We start from the raw sequence: 13,290 nt of genomic DNA, 5'->3' as shown, positions 1-13,290 counted from the left end.
AGCTGGGGATGTTCAGCCTGGAGAAAAGGAAGCTCAGGGAGGATCTTACTGTTCTTTACACGTACCTGTCAGGAGAGTGTAGCCAGGTGGGGACCGGTCTCTTCTCCCACGCAACCAACAAAAGGACAAGAGACTGTAGCCTCAAGCTGTGCCAGGGAGGGTTTAGGTTGGACACCAGCTGGAATTCTTTCACAGAAAGGGTGACTGGATATCGGAACAGGCTGCCCAGGGAGGCGGTGAAGTCACTATGTTTAAAGAAAGACTGGACGTGGCACTCAGTGTCACAGTCTAGACACAATGCTGTTTGGTCAAGGACTGTACTCAGGGATCTCAGAGGTCTTTTCCAACCTAATTGTTCTGTGATTCTGACAAGAACTGAGTGTACGGGGTCACTGATGTGAAACCAGAGAAAAATAAAAATGCGGCAGCGACGGCCAGGAGGCGCTTGCCTCACCTCCACCCCTCCCCACATTCCGCCGCCAGCTCTGGTCCAGAGGTTCCCCAACGCCGCTCACACCCGGCGAAACCCGCCGCCACGGGGGTTTAACGACTCCGCACAACGGCGGGCAGCTCTCCTAAGAGCTGAACCATCCAGGCACGCACGCAGCGAACCAACCGCTCTCCCGCCGAGCCTCCCCGATCCCCCTGCCCCCAATCCCCGGTCCCCGATCCCCGTTCCCCAGTCCCCAAATTCCCGATCCCCGTTCCCCGTCCCCGGTCCCGCCCCGCCGCGCCCCGCGGTGACGCACGAGCCCCTCGCGCCCCCCCCGGGCCCGCGCACGCGCGGCCGCAGCCCCGCGCCCGCTCCCGCGCCCGCTCCGCGCCTGCGCCGCGGGGCCGCTCCCGCCCCGTCCCGTCCCTCCCCTCCGCGCCCCGCGGCTCGTGTGACCGGAGCGGCGGGAGTCGGTCCGCGCCCGTCTGGGAGGCCCTAAGCCGCCACCGCCACCGGCATCGGCACCGCCGGCCGCGGCCGCGGGGAGGGACGGAGGGAGGGAGGGAGGCGAGGCGGCCTTCCGGGTGTCCGGCACCATGAGCATCGAGATCCCGCCGGGCCTCACCGAGCTGCTGCAGGGCTACACGGTGGAAGTGCTGCGGCACCGGCCGTCCGACCTGCTGGACTTCGCCGCCGAGTACTTCGCCCGCCTGCGGGATGCCCGCGACCAGGAGGCGGGCGATGGCCGCAGGGTGGTCAGCTTCGACGGGGAACCCATGCAGACCGAGTCCAACGGCGACGAGGAGCCCGACCGCGGCGACGACGAGTCCGACTCCGACTTCGAGCGTAAGTGTCGGCGCTGCCGCTGAGGGGCCGCCGGGTGCCGCCGGGGGCTGCCGCCCGGGGCTGCCGGCCGCCTCCCGTCCGTGCCGCGGGGCAGAGCGGGCAGCAGGGAGGGATTGAATGGGGAGCGGCTCCGCCGGCTCCCGCAGCCCCGCGCTGCCGCCCCTCCCTCTGCCCGCGGCTGCCGGCCGCGCTCCGGGAGCCCCGCACCGGCCCCGATCGGCCCGACACTGCGGCCGGAGCCCCGGGCTCTGACCCGGTATCGCCGGGCAGCGAGCTGCCAAGCATGTGATAGGGAAGATCATGTGTTATTGTGCAACCTCTTCTGTACTTATCTTTACGTTTCTGTCTTTAAATCGCTGTGGACGAAGGTGGTTGGGGTTTTTTTTGCTGGAACTGAGGTGGTTTATTGCTGCCGTTGTACATTTTAAGTGGCTATTATGAAGCACCGAAATAGCTTCGGCTATTTAGCAACATATTAAAATTCAAAGCCACTTGTATATTGCTGTTTATACTGCCGGTCTCGAAGATGGAAAAGATACTTAACCTGTGCTGGACAATGAAATGCCGTTTGTGATACTGAAATTTTTATTCTGTCAGAATTGTACTGTGGGTTTTGGGCTATGCAGAGTGTTTGTAATTTGGGCTGTAATTGAGCCTCAGTTGTAGAAGTTATTTAAAATGCCTGTGAATGGTGGCACTTGGCACACCCAGAATTTTGGATCTGAAATCACCGAATACTTTCTCATTATTAGAAAGTAGCTTAAAGGTGAGAAAAGGCGTGCTTTCCCTGAACTTTCAGTGCCCTCGTTTGAAGGTCTTGTGCCCTTGACCTATAACGTAAAGGTTTCTGACTTTTATTGATAGAGGATCCTCTTTTAGACCAATTACTGGATGTCACCTTGTGGATGAAGTGTGCTCTTAACATCCACTCACTCCCTCGTTAACGGTTTAGAGAGACAGGAAGAAATTAAGCTATGGAACGAGTAATTTTTTTTATTAAGGAAGCGTTGAGACACCAGCTATTTTTGCAGTCCTTTTAGGCTGAGAACTTCACAAAGTACAACATGTCTTGAGCTCTTGAAAATAGACAAACAGGACGTGGAATGTGCAAGAGGACAAGAGTGATGTGTACAGTCAGAATGAATTAAAAACCCGTTTGCAATCAGTGTGTGGATTTTGATGGTTTTTCTCATGAGAGAGAAGTTCTGTTTAGGGCATGAAGAAGAATAGATGAAAGGTGAAGGGTAAAGATGTGGATGTGGACACTGCTGGTGGCTGGATTGAAGTTAAGTGAATGTTAAAGTATGAGCACAGATTTATGGAAATTACAAGTGATTTTTTGCCCTGCAACCAAATCAGAGGTATTTTCAAACATCTCTAAATATGAAAGAAGTTAGAGTTTGTTGCAGAATGTATTTTAAAATTAAACTCCATGTTGGAAAAAAATCAGTAGATAGTTGGATGTAATTCTTAAAAATGTGCAATGTCTTTGTATTTAGTATTTTCCTTCAGAAAAAGGAACCCAGACCACAAAAAACCCCAACTAACAAAACCAAACAAAAAACCCACTCCACCTGAACGTCTAATGTCTTTGAGTGCAGTTTGCTATTTTGTGATCAGTTTACTTAGATTTGGGGTTTGAAATACCCTCTTCAGGGAAGTAGATGTGAAATTTTCTTTCTGAACGTTGCAAGTGCAGCTGGAGGGATCCTCTGAAGTTAAATGTTTTCAGATAAAAATGTCAAAATTTAATAATGGCATACAGCTTTTCAAATGCAGCTTTACACAGGGAGGCTGTCCAAAGCAGAAGGGTGGTTCCTTTGCTTCGTGTTTCTGCTTACCATCTTTCTATCTAAGTCAGAGAGAAAATTAAATTAACAAGGCTGGGCACTGTCACTTGTAGTAGAGCCCTTTTGGCAAATGCCGCTGTCAGTAATGCTCTTTTGCTTCTTCTCTGAAAAGCCGTGTTCCCCCCTTGTGGTTTCCCAGGAACAGTGCCATGCTCTCTGTACAGCAGGTGAGGATCCCTCTGGAGGGTCAGGGAAATGATTCTGTCTTGCATTGTTTAACAGTGTGAGTGACAGTCAGCCACGGCTGTGCGTTAGGTTTCTGTTTAACTGTTGTCCTTATCAATGAAAAATGTCAAGTTGCAGGTTCTGATACCTGATGACTGTCATAGTTAGGACAATACTTGTGTAAGACAGGATCCTGGGTGCCTCTATCTGCTTAGTATTTAAAGAACATGTGGAGATAGGGAAAACACACACGAGAGACACACAGACAATCTCACTGCACGTACCAGAGAACTGTTTGTTAAGACTACAGTTTTTCATCTTAGACAATGTAGGAAAGACTTCAGTGAATTTCACTTTCCTAGGTCATGCTTTCTTATCTCTCAGTAGCTGTGGCAGGTCAAATGGATGTTTTAAACATGTTTCCATGTCTGTTTATAAATAACAAAGATGAAATTGAGCAGTTGCTTTTGTAAATTTTTATGTTAAGGAAACTTAAAGCTAGTTTAAATAATTAACCTTACTGTATATGTTGGGAATAGGAAAGATCTTTACAAATAATGTGCTTGTCTTAATGTGTGTGTGTCTATATTAAATCTGTGTATGTCGCTGGGCTGCATCTGCACACTCAGACTGAGAAAACATTTTAGATATGTTATGTGGAGTTTTTTGTATGCTCTGTGTGCATATGGTGATAGAAGCAAGAATAAGTTAGAAGGAGGTCTTGGCCTTTCATGTAAACCATGTGGCAAATGTCTTCAAGTAGTCATAGTGATGCCATAGTGCCACTCCATCCATGTGGTAAAAGTCACTGAAACTAGCTGGGCTACAAAAAAAGATGTTTATTCTCTTAGGATGATCACTGTTAGGTGATGCTTAGGAAATTATTTCCAGGTTATGTTTCTTGTTTGACCTCCCTGGAGTTCCATCCTTCGTTTTAACTGTTTTTGTGTGTGTGATCAAAGGACATCAGGATGTGGCTGTTCAGCAGAGTGCTTTGTAAGGCTTGTATGGAAATGGAATGGTGATAGTTGTGGGGGAGCCTCCAGAAACATTTATCCATTGGGCTGTGGCAGAGAATTTAAAAGATAGAAAGCTTTCCTCAGAGATTTTGTTTGGTATAACTGCAAAATTGAGAAGTGGGGAGGGTTGAGAAAGGTGCAAAACAAGACCTTCAAAAACCAGGCTGAGGATATAACCAAGGACAGATATGTGTTCTTAAAGTGTGCCGTTGACCATGACACTTAAACTTTTAACAGTCAGGCTCTTGATGTGTTAAGACTCTGAAATTAGTGCCACAGAAATGGTCTGTTCTCTGTTGGTGTTACTGCTTTGGGAGAGCTGGTGTTGAGGAGCACACCTGAAGGAAGGCAGAGGCAGGGCTTCCCTGTCCTTTGAGGCAGCTGCACAAAGGTGCAACGTGCTGCACGATTAACTTGCTGTTTTGTCCTATATTTTGTAACAATAAAACCACCTGTATGTGTTCTTGGAGGTATTAAGTATAAGTAACAATGGGACTGAAATATTTTTGGGGTTATACTAACTTGAGCAACTCAGATGTTTCAGCTAATAGCAAGTATTTTATTGCAAATAAAATTCTTCTTTCTCAGGATTTTGCCTTGATATTGAAGGAATGATGATGTGCTTTTCAGCTGCTCCCTGAGCAAAAGAGAACCCTTCTTAGTACTTTGCTTTTGAGATAATCCTCTTCAGTATGCTCTCTTGTTGTGACGGGAAATGGTGCATATGAATCTGGATGGACAGGTGAAAAGATTCTTTAGCTCTGCACTGAGCTTCTCAATTAAAATTCGAGAATTTGCTTAATGTCATCTTTAAAACATTAGTAGAATATCTGAGCAGCAGGGAGTAGAGAAATGTTCGTTTACATTGTTAGATCTTGAATGTGGTACAGAGTAAGAGTTCAGAGCATCTTTGAAATATTTAACTTTAATTGTTAATGGAATCACTTGATATTAAATTAAGCCTGTTTTACATTGCTTATCTTCTTATTTTTAAGCATCATTTGCTTATGCTTTCTTATTCTGAACTGATGTCCTGTGGAATTCCTTAGAAATCATTTATATCAATCACAAAGCATTTATGCTTTAAGCATTTTTTTATTTTATGTATGCATCAAATCACAAGTTAGGCATAGCTCCGTGATGCTTCCCTGAAATAATTCAATGAAACTTCCTGAATTACAGAAGTTGGATGATGTTAAAACTTTTGCAGTATGGCATAAGAATAGTGGTCCTTTTGAAAAATACTGTTCAAGTTTTCATATGTAATTCAGATTAATGGGATATTGTACATGTTGCTGTGAGATACTTTCACTTTTAAAATTAAGGTACTTTGAACTTTTTACTAGTGCTTTCACCTGCCTACTTCACCCTTAACTGTTAATTAACTGGCAACAAAGCACAATAGCTCTCTCATCAAATATGCAATATAAATTCAGTCCAAAGAGTAGCTTTGTATTTAAAATCTAGGTAGCACAGTGAGCACTCTCATAATCTGATAATTGCTAGTTCTGCATACCTTTTTTCAATAGGAGTTATAATAAAGGTGTTTTGGGCTCTACTTAAGTAGTCTCTAGATTTTTAGGGAGGAAAAAGCTGGGTTAATGGCTGGACTCAGTGATCTTAAAGGTCTTTTCCACCTTAAACAATTCTATGATCTGACTGCATTAAACCTTTGAATTTGGTATACAAAGAAAAGAAATGCACGTTCTTGCTTTATGTTTTAAAAGATATGTTCAAACAAGCCTAGTGACCAGAGGGTATAGAGGGAACTTTAGAGTTTTATTTATTCTTTGATCTCCATCAATGATGGGAGATCAATTGTAAAGCAAAGTCTTAGTGATGATCTGTGTTTTAAGAGGAATATATTTCTGCATTTAATTTTTCTAATTTTATTAATTTTTGGCAGCATGGTATTTTGAATGTGTTTAACATAAAAATAGGAAGGGAAAGACTACTGTTGTGCAGTTGCTGTACTTGCACATGTCTTTGCTTTTACAGAGGCAGTTCTCTATGACTTAAATCTGAAGGATTAAGTAGAGTAGCTGTTGTTAGTACTAATGAAACTTCACTCTCTATATTTATCTTGTTTTCTCATGGGGGAATTTTGAAGATAAACTAAGTATTAAGGAAGACTGATTTTACTTCTTTTTAGTTGCTTAGTTGCTTGTACAGAACATGTAAATACTCTTTTTTTTTTTTTTTTTTCCTGGAGACCTTTTTGCTTCTGTATTTGTTTATCACAATAAAACTGCTTTTCAGCATTTGCTCTTAAGGTTGCAATTACTGTATTACAAGGTTAGACTAGAAATTTTTTGAACTAAATAGTGTAGTTCTAAGGAAGCCACCAATTTTAGCTCAATGGGGCTTGAAGGAATGTTTCATCAATAATTCTCTGTACAAAGGGAAGTTAATCAGAATGTGTCTGTAATACATCCTTACCTGAGACAGTAAAAGAACTAGAACTATGAAGTAAAGGGATGAAAGGTGCTGACTGGCTGAGAAACAGAGAATTACAGATGGGTTGACTGAAATTCAAATATCCCTGGATATTGCTAAGTGCAATTGGTATACATCAGGAAGGATGGACTTCTGTGTTAATTATCAAAGCCAAGTTTCTTGCAATTTTGGCATAGTACACTCAGAGTTATTTGTAACGCCTTGCCCTCAGCACTGTTAGTGTTCCTGTAGAATCTATTACATATTTCTTCCAATCTCTTGAGAAAGACACATTCTTACTTCAGTTTGCAGTTAGTGGCTTGACATAATTGTTCTGCTTTAAGTGTTCAGTTTGTCCTAAAATGTGAGGAAGCCTGCAGTATTTTTTTTTCTGTTTGTTTAAAATTCCGTTTAAATTCGTATTTGTAGTCTGTTGCATACCAGTAACTTTCCACATAACTCTTAAACTTGTTATATTCTGAAAGAGCTTTAGATAGTTGCTGTAACTGTACAGATAAATTCTTGACTGTTCTTGCTCTGTTGGTATCCTGCTGTTGGTCTGTGCACTTGCCTCTAAAAGAACATAGCTATCTGTGGAGGAAGTGGGTAACTGGCCGTTATAAATAATAGCTGAATTCTTAAAAGCCTGTGTTTCCATGTTGGAGAAGTTTATTGTAAGAAAAGTTGCATGAAACTTCTGAAATTGTATTCTTCTAGCTGGTTCTAAAATTAAGCTAAAGGAAGATACCGTGTATCAGTACTAGATATTGTACTGAACATCAGCTTCTATTTAACTTTGCTATTTTTTTCTTATTTAATAAACTAATATTAGAATGCGGAGACAATTCTGTCAGTGTTCCCCTCGTGCTAATACTGAAGTTTCCTTGTGCCCTCTTAGCTAAAATAGAACAATGGAGATCTCGGGGAAGAGGAGGAGACAGCAGAGAACAAGCTCACTTCAAGCTATTCACCAGTCAGTCATTAAACACATTAATGTCTGACAGAGCAGTTGCTCGTTATTCAAATGAAGACTGGAAATGTAGCCAAGATGAGCTGTGAATGTTCCCCACTGGCTTCAGTAACGTTTTCAGCTTCATGAATGATCATTCATATTTTCTTGTGAAAGAAGAGGGAGGCAGTAATAAATATAACTCACAAATGTGCTGGTTCCTCTTTTAGAGGGCTGTTATTCTTTCCTCTGTAATGGTCCTTTAGATTCCTTTAGTTATGCTTCTTTGTGTTCCATGCCTGTATTTGCATCAATACTTCCTTGGTATGTAACAGTTGTTTGGTGGGTTTTGATACATCAAGATTCATTGATTCTTATAGATCTAATTTTTTTTCCTGAGGTACTGTCAGTTCCATGGCAAATGGTGTGTACTCTTCTCCAGTCTGCAGTTTTAATGTCTTTATACATCACTGTAATATGAAACAGACAAGGGAAATAATAAATCATAAAAACATTGGTTAGAAGAGCAACTGGGGGGTTTGGGAAATCTGAGTGGGGACAAAATGCTCTTGTATAAAAGACTTGCATAGTCTTACCGTGATAGGATACTAATAAAGGTTTGTGCTTATGAGATCCCTTAATGCAAAAATGTATTTTTCTCTTTTAAAAATGGATCTGAAAGAGGGGCCTTTGGATGGAAACTCTGGAAATCCATTGTGCAGAACAAGCAGCTGCTTTGTGGTCGTTGGTGTTTCGCCTGTGAGAACTGTGGAGCGTGCTCTGCTGTAGTGGGAAGGACACTTAGAAGAGGGAGGAGATTTAGAAGAAAGCACCCTGTCTTACAGTTTTCATATTGCTAAGATTTGGCCTCTGTTTCATAAATGCACAATAAATAATATATAGTAAAGGCCAGCATTTTGTTAGTAGCAGTTTTGCTGCTAGTCCTTTCCATATGGGGGCATTTATTTTCTGTGTAGAAATGGCAGATGACTGTGAGTGGCTGTTCCCTGTGCATAGATGTGGAAATTCCCTTTAGGGGAGAAAACATCTTTAGGAACAGCCTCTCTTCAAGGCATGAGGTAGGGACTTGCAGGTATTCCTTCTGTAGCAGTGCTTTTATTGTCATTTAAAACCAACAACAACCTTGGGGTTTATTTTGTAAGAAATGTTATAGTACTCTCTGTTCTCCCCTTTTATTTCCTGGTGGCTTGCAGAACAGCTTTGCTTCTGTTCAGAAATGGTCTCTAGCCTGCAGGGGCTGGCATGATGTCAGCTTTTGCTGTGAGGTCATCTTACAGAAGTCTGGAACCCTGCATTCCTTTTTGGGTATTAGTGAAATCCAGACCAAGATAGTTGGATCAGAGGCCTGACCAGCAGAACTGAGCAAATGGTCACAAAATTTTGCTCTAGACTGTTGTGTGAAGAAGGGTTAGGATTGCAGATTGGAGGGAAAGTGCCTGTTCTCCCACCATCACTGTTCTGTCCTCCTGGATTGGAGCAGAATATTGTAAAAATGTGTGGAGTTTGTGTGAGGAACGAAATGTGGGTTTTGAATGAGGGTTGAGAAACCGCTTTGTAGTTTTCCTCTATATTTTTGAATCAGCCTTAGTGCCAATTCTTGGTGATTGCATATTGACAAGCCGCTAAAAAGCAGGATGTCACAATGGCTCTTCATTTCCATTTTGGTTCTTCCTCCCTTGGGACAGCATATTGTTTTCTGCTTCCTATTGAGAAAATTGTGTTCCACAGAAGAAATAAAAAAAAAAAAAAAACCCACAAATATTTTTGTGTTATTTTTCCTGGTGAGGCTCCAGTAAACACTTACTTCTGTGGCAACACTTGTGCTAATCATGATTCTTCAGGAAGAATTGGTTCCTCAAGGACATCTGTAGTGAAGGAGCTGGTCAGTCTCTGGTTGTCATGGGTATGAAGGGGTACCCCTGTCTGAAAGATGTCTCCTGTACAGCTCTGGAATGAAAATTTCAAGATTGAGTTGCCTCTTTTTTTTAAAATATGTATTTTTATTTTTTTCCACAGTAATTGTTAAGAAACAGTTTTTAAAGATTTGATGTTATTGGTGTTTCTGATTAAAGTTTGCAAATATTTGTAAGATTCAAAGAGCTCTCAGGTTAATAAATTATGAAAGATGGCTTATTAGCATAGACAAACATTGAATCTTCTGTTTTTCACACCTTTGGGGAGAGGTGGAGGAAAGAGTCCATGTGTAGTATATTTATAAAATGCTAAAAATTATTGCTATTCAATGTGGTGATATCTGCATACCAATTTCTGTAGTGTTAAACATCACTGGATACAGTGTTTTTAATTCTAATCTTGGCATGGTGTAACTTTATGATAAAAAGCCATAAACATAACTTGTATTTTACATGAGCATCTCTGAAATCCCTGTGAAGGAATTTTAATTCCTTACCGCTGAAAACATGCAGCAATTATTAACTGCTTTACCATTTTCATAGCACTAGGATATAATGTAACTTTGCATGATGTGTACTGATTTTGCTAGTGCTTTTAGCTTTTCTTAGCTTTTACATGCAGACACTTATCTTTTCTCATAGCTGGAAGATCTGCAGTGTGTACATTTGTTGTGAAGCACTGTGTGACTCGGGGGAGTTGAATCCTAGAAGTTCTGCTACTAAAAATCAGTTCATCTGGAAGCTGAACCATGCAGCACTTGCCACCTGCTGCAGTTCACTTTGGTCAAGGAATTTTTTATCATTCCCTCCAAATATTTTCAGGATGACTATTCCTTGTCCAAGCCGCATGCCGAGACTTCAGACATCCTTGAGCAGGTTCAGCACTGTGCTCAGGGACCTGGGTTTGTGGTTGGACTCAATCGATGGTCTTAAAGGTCTTTTCCGACCTAAATGACTCTATAATAAAGAGGATTTTCCCTGGTCTGGGTAGAACATGCTGATATTTTTTACTGTTATCCCTTCTCAGGATACAGAACATATGTCTGTTTTCACCCTTTCTCTTTCCCAAAAATCCTCTTCCTGTGAAAGTGCACAGGATGCAATTACTGGAAGTGTATGTGGGGGGCTGTCTTGTCAAAATATGTTTTCACATGGAGATGATTCTTTTTACAGCTATATGTTTTAAGTAACTGTTGGATGTTGATATAATGTTGTTAGAGGTGTAAATCTGAAGGAAGAAAAGCTATAAAACACTTTATTTTGAGATGCGGTGCAGAAGTTGGTTTTGCTCATTAATTTGGTTGTGTACCACAGCCTAAAGATTGACCAGATTTGAAGATTAAACAGTTTTAAATTTTAAAACATACGTATTTATAATCCACTCAAATTTATTTATACTTCTATTTACTAAAAGGAGCTGTAACCAAAGTGTATCTCAGTGAAACAAGGTTCACTTGTGAATTATTGATGAATATATTGTACTGGCAATGAAGTAGTACTTCACGTTCTCTGTTTGTAATATCACAAAATTGCTGGAGGTGTTAATGATGCTTCTGTAGAAGCCCTCATACTCCTGTGTACGTTCTGCCTGACCAGTTTGTGTCACCCCTCAGTCCTCTGGCTGCCACCCTCCTGCAGAGCTCAGGCTGTGCTGGCTGCTGGAGAGCTGAGGAATCACTGGGTGCAGTTCACATTTTGTCAGTAGAAAAGCAAGAAAATGATCATGAATTGTAGAGTCAGTTGTGTCACGCAGAGGATCCTACACCTTAGGAGGGAAAGCAAGGCAGAAAACCTGGTGCCCAGTGTTGTGACTCTGAAGCTTCCACTACAGCGTAAAATCCTGTAAATCTGGTGTACCTCCTCTATCACTACTGTAGATAAATCTATACATAGCAAGGGCACAAATTGTGGGTCGGTACGGGGGTTTTGGTGTGTTGGTTTGTGTTTTGCCTTTTTTTTTTAAACTGGAAAGCAAATCCCTTCAGTTCTAAGTATATGTAGAATTTCTCATAAGCAACTGACCAATGTTTTCTGGTTGGGGTTATTAAAAATTGCGGTGTGGTATATTATACAATTTTTTCTGCATTTTTTAAACATATCCCATATGGAAACACTAGTTCTTTGAATATTTTTTTTATAATTTCACAGATCAACAACACATCATTAGCCTTTTTTAAGCAGTTAGTTAAAAAAACCCCAAAACTGCAAAAATCAGACTTCCAGAAGAATTGAGCCAGCTTTTAAAATTGTTGTTTAAAATTGATCTTTTGAGAAAGACTGGTTTGAGAAAGGTCATTTACAAACTGTTCAGGCAGGAATGAGTCTTCAGCGGTGATTACTTGTGCAGGATAGAATGCTAAATCCTAGAAAGGTCATAGCTGATCAACTGATAATAGATGCCTTTTGTGACACTGCTAAGCTGGCAGTGCTGCTGCTGAGGTTTGTCCAGGACGTGGGTGCTCCATGACTTTTATATGGAATTATTAGAATAAGAACTAGTTTGGTATATTGCAATAGTGTCAACACTGAATGTTTTTAAAAATGCCCAAGAAAGTGCTCAGTTTGCAGTTATGAAGAATGTGCCCACAGTAAGAACCAGTAGAAGCCCAGGCTATTTCTCAGCCTTGCTCTTCCTACCTTTCTTCCCTTAAAAGAAAACCAGCCAAACAAATTAAACTCCAACAGCCCAAAATCTGTGCATTGGCTTTGTCAGAATTTTTAGTTACCTACCTGGACAAAGAATGTCTGAAACTAGATGCATCTACCTGCAGATGAATTTTTACCTATTTGCCTTCTGGCCATTAGAACTTAAACTGGAAGCGAAGCATGAATTTTAATGAGCTGTTGAGGATCTTTGTGGAATTGCAGAATGGTTGAGTTTGGAAGGCACCTCTGGAGGTCATCTTGCCTGACCCCTTTTATGAAGCTGGAGTGCCTGTAGTGATTGCCTAGGACCATGTCCAGATGGCTTTTCAGTATCTCGGAGGACGGAGACTCCAGAACCTCTCTGGGCAATTGATGTCAGCGTATGGTCACCGTCACAGTAAAAAAGTGCATCATCGTGTTCAGGTGGACCCTTTCTGTATTTGACTTTGTGGCCATTGGCTCTTGTCCTGTTGCTGAGTGCCAGTGAGGAGAAACTGCCTCCATTGTTCTTCAGTGCCCTTCAGGTATTGATAAGAACTCCTCTGAGCCTTATCTTCTCCAGGCTGACAGTCGCAGCTCTTTCAGCCTGTTCTCAAACAAGAGATGCTCGAGGTCCCCTCATCGTCTTTATGGTTCTTTCCTGGACTCTGTCCAGCATGTCTGTGAGTCTGTTGTACTGGGGAGCCTGGGACTGGACACACAACTCCTCCAGGTGTGACCTTACCAGGGCTGAGTAGCAGGGAAGGACCACCTCCCTCGACACAGGAATGTTGCATCAAAAGCTGTCCAGATTACCCTGGAACCAGCGTGCCTTGCCTGGCACATACAAGTGTGCTTATGCCTTGACTTAAATGTGGATATGTGAGATTAAGCTCTGAATCAGCTTGAAGTGACACTTGATTGAAATTCCTTGTACTCTTTTATTCAGATCAAATCAGATGACAGCACAACCTATTGCAGTTTTGTCTTATGTAAAAACACAGTATGTTTCATCATTCAAATGTCAGCATGA

The 13,290-nt window shown here is 42.0% G+C and overlaps 1 protein-coding gene across 1 annotated transcript in view; it reads left to right on the top strand.

Annotated features, from left to right (window-relative positions):
* The first annotated feature begins 872 nt into the window (after positions 1–872).
* Positions 873–13,290, top strand: part of PRKAR2A (protein kinase cAMP-dependent type II regulatory subunit alpha) — a 60,387-nt gene continuing 47,969 nt past the window's right edge. Inside the window, exon 1 of the mRNA XM_066326539.1 lies at positions 873–1,279. Coding sequence (XP_066182636.1) covers positions 1,030–1,279 — 250 coding nt within the window. The 5' untranslated portion in view covers positions 873–1,029. The remainder of the gene's footprint in view (positions 1,280–13,290) is intronic.

The sequence above is a fragment of the Sylvia atricapilla genome, chromosome 11, assembly GCF_009819655.1.
Source record: "Sylvia atricapilla isolate bSylAtr1 chromosome 11, bSylAtr1.pri, whole genome shotgun sequence".
NCBI classification, from domain to species: Eukaryota; Metazoa; Chordata; class Aves; order Passeriformes; family Sylviidae; genus Sylvia; species Sylvia atricapilla.
The sequence above is the reverse complement of the archived record's forward strand: the minus strand, read 5'-3'. Positions and strand labels throughout refer to the sequence as shown.